Source organism: Ctenocephalides felis, unplaced genomic scaffold, assembly GCF_003426905.1.
Source record: "Ctenocephalides felis isolate EL2017-DRISC unplaced genomic scaffold, ASM342690v1 CF-g0.4_SCAFFOLD_01886, whole genome shotgun sequence".
NCBI lineage: Eukaryota > Metazoa > Arthropoda > Insecta > Siphonaptera > Pulicidae > Ctenocephalides > Ctenocephalides felis.
The window spans coordinates 47165685-47173712 of NW_020538040.1; the positions used below are offsets into that span (position 1 = coordinate 47165685).

General features: G+C 31.9%; 1 protein-coding gene across 1 annotated transcript; it reads right to left on the bottom strand.

Annotated features, from left to right (window-relative positions):
- Positions 1 to 222: 222 nt before the first annotated feature.
- LOC113375018 (maternal protein exuperantia-1-like) lies at positions 223 to 1304 on the bottom strand. Its single transcript, XM_026614971.1, has 2 exons — positions 941 to 1304; positions 223 to 863 (listed from the first exon to the last, which is right to left on the bottom strand). The coding sequence occupies exons 1-2, from the start codon at positions 1302 to 1304 to the stop codon at positions 223 to 225; spliced, it is 1005 nt and encodes a 334-aa protein (XP_026470756.1).
- Positions 1305 to 8028: the final 6724 nt, after the last annotated feature.

The following is an 8028-nucleotide window of genomic DNA, read 5'->3' on the forward strand; positions in this document are numbered from 1 at the left end:
AAATATGAATTGTGATTTTTTGAATGAGTTTTACTAAATATATTAAATTCATAACTGCATACCAACATATGTATATCAAAAATCAAGATTATCTGGCATTAAAATTAATTAGTCTTCACAGTTTAATCTGCAGCATTTTTTAAAGGAGAAGTTGTTCTAGTTCTATCAAGAGACACAGCTCCACTATCATCACTGCTAACAGTCTTCTTTAATTTCCTATTTTCAGTTTTTTTTTTGCGTTTTTGTATTGGGGAAAGTGGCAGTACGTTTTGGATCAAAATGGGAGTCCAATATCTCTAATAAATCATGTTGTTGATCTTTTCTTGTAATTTTCAAATTGGTCAATTCCTTTATTAGGCCTTGTTTTCCATCTGTTTCATATGTACTTTTCATGGTATTATAATCAGATTTGCCTTCAGCCAATACTGATCTTAAAGCATTTATGTGCTGAATATCCCGATAATTCATTTTGCCCGCTGCACTAAATATTGGCTGAAATGAACTGCTTCTTTCAGCTACTTTGCGCAGTTCTTTCAGTTCACCTAATTCTACAGAAGTAGGATAAGAATACAGGCGAACTACTTCTACCATGTTGTCTAATATTACACGATTTGGATCTTCAATACCAGCTGCTAAGTCCTTTTGTTTACCTTGACCAAGATGTTGAGCTATTTCCCAAATAATTTTTGCTCTATTTGAAGCATTATCGAATTGTTCTTTTTGATCTAGTAAAACTCTAGATAAAACTTTAAGGTTAAAAGACTTCATGGTAGTTGAACATTTCTTTTCGGCTAATTCATGTCCATTTGCAAAACCCTTAACAATTTCATTAAACTTTCCAAGTAAATCGTAACGTTGGAGAGCTTGTAAGAGCATGTAAGATTTAACATACAATTAAAATTTACAATTTTCTTAGGTTCATGGAATATGAGAATTACACCTGCTCCATCTGACTCTGAGTTGACTTCTTCTAACCAATTCAAAAAATCTAATAACCCAAATATTTCTGACTTCGTTCTTATAACCTTATTGTTTATATTGCTTCTCAAAACTCTAAAACGGTCATCAGATGTAACACGAATATTATGTCTTCGTTTAACACTTGGGTTTAAATTTGCATATGGCATGATGTATTGGGAAAATTGTCTATTTAAATTGTACGCTGCTATATGAAATATTTCATCTGTTAACCTCCGTCTAGTTGTATCCATATCGCAACTGATAAGACAGTATTTTCCTGCTGGAAGGCATTCAGGCTTATGCTTTTTGCCTTCTGTAGCTTTCTTACTCTCTGGCTTCACCATGTTGTCCTTACTTTGATCACCTCTGAAACGTTGTCAAATATTTTATATGTAAGAAAATAATCAAACAAGGTGAGTTTAAAAGTCAATCGTATACTTGTTCAGAGCTTACCGAATCATTGTTACAACGGTAAACATTCCCCGATCAATTAATTTTAGAATGAGATTTGATTTCTACTCTGTATTTGTTTATCGAACGACAGATTGCGAGTTTGTCATTTGTTTTCAGAACATTGTACAAAAAATATATTCAGCATCATCTGTCTACATATTTAATATTGTGAAACTTAATAAGCATCAAGCTTTATATTAACCAGACATATCAATATCAGTTTGATAGATTTGTCTTTAATTTCTACTTTCATTTTATTTAATAATTTCTTAATCATCATACGGATTAAGAATTCAGAAGTAAGTAAGAAAGAAATAGATAATGAAATTCATATGTAGAGTTACACTCGAACCATTATTAAGAAGTTTTCAACGTAGGAAAATGTACACCGAAAAATCAAAAAAAATTAATTTAAAACTAGCTGTAAGTGGAATTCTGTCTTAAGGCAATTAAGGCATCGTGCGTTAAGGCAAATTGCTGGAACTTCTCGTACCAAAAATTATTTTTTTGAAAAATAATTAAAAATTACATTTTTGAAAAAAAATTACTTCGAAAAAATAAGATTTTTGAGAAACTATAAATTGGACAAAAAATTACTTTTTTTTTGACTGCATAGGGTCAAAATATAAAGCGCGTAAGCGCCGCGTCGCTGTCTAACGCATAAGCATTAGTACGGAACCCATAGGAATGTTAACAAAATGTATACTTATTGTTAAAATCTCTATAAAATATCTGATAATTTGATGTGCATATGTCTAATGATCATTTTTGACCGTCAAATGGCTTATTTTTTTACTTTTTCCCCCATATCTCCGAAACCGCTAGACCTACCTTCATGAAAATTTTATTGATTCTTCACCTTGTCAATACAAGTGAAATGTTTTCTGAATTATTCAACGGACGCTCCGTTCTCTTAAAAACTGAGTTACGGTTTTTGGCACTTTTTGCTCCGTATCTTCGGAACGGCTAGACCTGCCTCTGCCAAAAACTAATCAGCACGTCTCCTTATCAATACAAATCGAATGTTTTTTGAATTATTCAAATCGGTTGATCCGTGTTCCCGAAATCGTCGACGTAAATTTGTATCCGCACATACATACACACACGTACATACATATATACATACATACATACATACACACACTCACACACACACACACACACTTACATCCATTTTTTCTAAGGTATGCCAAAATGTTCAGAAACCTCTGAAATGTAAAGATATATAAAAATTTTCATTTTCGATTTTTTTTGCGATTACTATAACTTACCCTACGGGAAGTTAAAAATGGAGTCTTGTAAACGTACACATGAGTTGTTTATAAAATACGCTCATCGCCCAATATAAAATAACTTACAAATTTACAGCATGTATATATAATAATAATCTTCAAAACAATTATTGATTATTTTCATTCTTCGAATATTTAATTACGGTACGGGAATTTCCAGCAATTTGCCTTAAGGCACTATGCCATGCGCCCCACTATATTACGATTTTATTTTAATGACGGATTTTTATAATTTGAAAAAAACTCATTTATATGTCGGACTCCACCGTAGCTATGAGCAATGGACTTCGAAAGCCTGATGTCAAGCAATAGTGACTACGGTTTTTACTTGGAAATGTAGATAGCAATGTAGTTCTTCAAAGTAAAAATAGCTTTTACCGGACATTTCAGTAATAATGAAAAAAATTATGAGTATATTCACGTGGCGATAGTTCAACCGGTTACCATCAATAAAAAGCGTTGGAAAAGTCGATGCAACAGCTCATTAAGTTTTGAGTACTATTAACATATTTTTTAAAAAAATGTGATTATTAAAAAAGTATTCTAAGTAATGTGTATAACAATAATATATTATAATTAAAAAATTACAGTTTTCATCAGTTTTTAAACATTATGTATTTGTTACAGTGATACTGATGAAAATAATAAATTTTTAAATATTCGTAGAGTTTATTGGAATAACGTGTGAATATGCAAAACATATTTTTTATACGTTGCAATGTGCAATAACGGTAAAAATGTACTAAAATCATTACTTTCAATTCGCTATGATTGTCACGCTTCGTATATTTTTATTTATTAGCGTAAAATAAATTTGCTATATGTATATTACATCCATTAACATAGATTCAAACGTACGTTCAAATGCAGTATTTTTCAATTTATTGTATTTTTAGGATTCAGTGGGAAGCGTTGAATCGAAACACTATTGTTCCCGTATTATATTTGTTTCATCAGCTGCTAGTAGTTTCATCTAACTCATACCCACTTTGTCAGTGATAGATAGTTAATAAAAACAACGATAGTTAGCTTTGAAATGTAGAATATTATTTGGGGGAAAAGATTTTTTTGTGGAAATGAATTTTTATTGTAACTTCTATAGATATGTTGAATTCAATGCAATAGTTTAAATAGTTTTAATAGCATCGATTTTACGAAATAATAGCTCAATCAATACAAAATGAGTATATTTCCTTACCGAGATAACATTGTATATAATCTTGATCTTATTCGTACCGTATTTCGTATTTCGTAGTTGGATTAACGATTTGTTTAACATATGTCGTGTAAAATTGTTTTTTTTTAAACTAAATTTACATTTTTATTCACTATTTTCTATTGTTTACACCAGGGTAAAGAATCAGTTGGTTTTCTTTACCCCACTCACGTGTAAGCTTTTATAGAGGTTATATAAAAGATGGTTGAATCTAACTAAAATTATCAACTCATCTTATAAAACAATTAAAGTGCACTTAAAATTATATTAAGGTTTGTTGCAAATTAAGATTTTTAATTTAATATTAAATTCGTGGCAAACTTTATAAATTATATTTCAAACAATGTGCTGGATCTTCTTGTTTTTGAAATATAATCGATTTTTGTTTTGAATGATTAAATTTGTTGAAAAACTTTGTGTCTTCTGAAAGTGCTGATTTTCGTTGAAAATTAATATATTTTATAAAAATAAAATATTTAAAATACTAAATTTTAATATTAATGGTGAAAGCTTTAATCGATATGTATGTTGAATAAACAACGTTTATATATTATTTTATACTTGTTATGCTCAATCAATTATCATTAGTTTTAGAGAATGTTTATTAATTAATTAAGTTTATGTTTTATTAAGTTATTGCATTTAATTTAGTTTGTTTTTGTTTTTGGATATGTTAATTATATATTTTCAATTATAATTTAATTAACTGATTTGCATACTAAAATTAACTTGCAAAATATGCAGCTAATTGAAAAATTAATTCAATATTTCAGAACAATGTAAAGATACGCAATGATCACCATCTCATCATCAAATGTGTATCTGTGTGTATAGTAACATATGATTTACTAAGCAAGTAATGACGATTATTAAATATTATGATTTGTTAATATTCCTGCCACAAAATTCTGCGCATGTAGCTCGATATTGTTATTCAAGTGTGGAGAATTTCAAATATTTCGTTATAGTTTTTGAACATTTTCTTGCGCTCCAGAAAATTCCAGTAAGGCTAATTTAAATATGCAAATAAATGAATGTGCGCTGTTACCTAAGTGGCGGGTCCTTAAATTTGCATGCGAATATTTTGCGGGAATTGGCTTAGAGGGGGGGCGCTGAGTACATTTTTTCTGGAAAGGGGGCGGTAGATGAATAAGTTTGGGAATCACTGCTGTAAACTTATAATTAGGCGACCACCGTATTCTACAAACAACTTTGTATATGTTTGTAGGAAATTTGTTCTTTTTATTTGAGGTTTAGATTTTTTTGATGATTTAGAATTTTTTTCAAAATTTTGAAATTTTTTAACTTTTTTAAAAAAAATTTCTAATTTTTTGAGATTTTGGAAATTTTTGAAAATATTCGATTTTCTTGAAAATTTCGAAATATTCTCAAATTTTTGTAAGAATTTTTTTTTCAATTTTGATATTGTATGTGTATTATAAATGTGTGTGTGTATGTGTGTGTAGTGTGTATGTGTATATGTGTGTTTGTTGTGGTGTGTGTGGGCGGATACAAATTTTCGTCGACGATTTCAGGAACATCGATCAACCGATTTGAATAAATCTAAAAACATTCGTTTCGTATTGATAAGGAGACGTGCTGATTAGTTTTGGCGAAGGCAGGTTTTAGACGTTCTGAAGATACGGTGCGAAAAATGCCGAAAACGGTAAGTCAGTTTTTAAGAGAACGGAAGGTCCGATTTTAATATTTCAAAAGCATTTTACTTGTATTGACAAGATTCTTTTTTATTTTTTTATTTACTTTATTCTGCAATCTGTTTTACATGAGCATTAACATTAAGCAGAGATTGCTAACAATAGTTATCTTACTATATAAACCAGAAGATAGTAGCAACACCCAGCGGCGTCTCTATTAGGTATAAGGACTCGAAGTATTTGCTGATATTTTTATTATATGTGCAACTATACCCACGAGAGGCGATTTTCACTACAGACCGATCAGCCTCCTCAACACAATGAGTAGGGTAGCCGAAAATGTACTATTCAAAAGACTTAACAAACACATAAGACACAACAAAATCATACCTGGCACACAATACGGTTTTAAAGAACGACACTCCACACAACACCCACTGACAAAACTCATAGAAAATACAGTTCTCAATTTTAACAGACGAAACCATACCGGATTGGTGTTACTCGACTTTGAGAAGGCGTTTGACACCATCTGGATGGACGGACTTATACATAAACTTATCCAACTCAACTTTCCACTATACATTACAAGAACATAACACTCATATCTTTCAGACCGTAACTTTACCGTACAAGTAGACAACGGACTTTCGGCGATTAAACAAGTGACGGCGGGAGTACCGCAAGGCTCGATCCTGGGCATCACGTTACTGACGTTTGCTAACGACACTGCCATATACAAATCATCACGATCACCGACGCTACTGACTACAAAGATACAGACACACATAGACAAGCTGCCCAATATACTGACAAATGGCAGATCAGGATCAATCCGCAAAATACGGAGGCAATTTTATTTACTAACAAGCCAAAAATGCCATGACTAGACTGACTGACTTGGACAAAATTAAAGTATTGGACTGTGAAGTTGAGTGGTCCAAGGATGTGAAATATCTTGGTGTGACCCTAGACCATAGACTCAGCTTCACATAACATATTAATACAAAAATTGGACAGGCTTACGGGATGTTAAATCTACTGAGATCTCCCTTAAACCACAACAGCCCGCTAAGCGTGAAAAACAAGCGGACATTTCACTTGATGCTAATAAGACCGCTACTGACGTACGCTGCTCCAGCATGGAACGCGACGACTAAAAACAAACTTACGGAAACTACAGACATTACAAAATAAGACACTACGACTAGTACTTAACAAAATAAGAGACCCACTGACTAGACATTACTACTCTTCAAAATACATACACAAACAGACTGACGTACCGACAATGCTCGACTATATAAAAAAGCTCACTGAAAATTTTATCTGAAATGTGGGGATCATCCTAATATTAAGATCGCGGGCCTCGGCCAATACACTAGAGACGATATTTGGTAAGGCAATCACGCCATGCAAACTGTATACTGATCGACCCATAGTGGCAACTGATACTTGGATAAGAATAAATCTTTTATTTGTTTTTCTTTTTATTTGTATAATTATGTATAATTATAAATATTGCTCTGTGGCTTTTTTTTTGAGGAAAAGTTTTCATCCCTCTTTTCTTGCTACTCAATTTGTAACACATCTCGCTGTAGTAACAATCAACATTTACTGTATATATTAAAATCAGAAATGATGTATAAAGTACCCAAGGGTAGAAAAATATGTAACAAAAATAGCAATGCAAAATGTATTCTTAATTACTGTAATAAATTCTTTTGTCTGTCTGTCTGTCAGAGGCGATTTTCACTTGAGGATATATTTGAGATCTATGACCTCAAGTGAAAATTTGACATCAAAGTTGCCTGATGTCAGGCTTGGCGGTAGCGGAAATCGAACACGCGAACCTGGGACTAGTTGGTGCTAGCCCCACGCTCTAACCGATATCGCCACCGCCCGGCCCTGTATTGACAAGATGAAGAACTAACTAATTTTTGGGAAGGCAAGTCCAGCGGTTATGGACTCAATAAAAATAAGTTATAAAAATGCCATTTGGCGGTCAAAAATGTTTATTGGGCATATGTACATCAAAATGTGTACACATTATTTTAGTTACAATACGGGAAGTTCCAGCAATATGCCTAGAGGCACGATGCCATGCACCCCACTATTTATGTTATATAAACGAATATAATTCTACTTAATATGTATCACATCTCCAGTTGAAATTTACCATATACCCACTTCATTTCCTTTTGACAAAGTAGAGTTCTGATCAACACGCGTATACTAATGGTGATATATTACGTATGCGAATACGTGTATTGTTTTGGTATATGTAATTATATGGGAACATGATTAATTATTGTTTAATTTATTATCGTGTATTATTTCTTAAGAGTGCAACGCAATAATACGACAATATAATGTAAGATTGCAACAATGCTGTATTAAATTAAAGTTGTAATATTTTGCCTGCACGTACATATGGGTACATGTGTAAGTA

What these genes read in the sequence shown, in the direction of transcription:
- LOC113375018 (XM_026614971.1), bottom strand. Translation starts at nt 1,304, where the DNA reads ATGGTGAAGCCAGAGAGTAAGAAAGCTACAGAAGGCAAAAAGCATAAG. An exon ending in CTCAGAGTCAGATGGAGCAG is followed by an intron (nt 864 to 940) that starts GTGTAATTCTCA and finishes TGCTCTTACAAG; the next exon opens with CTCTCCAACGTTACGATTTA.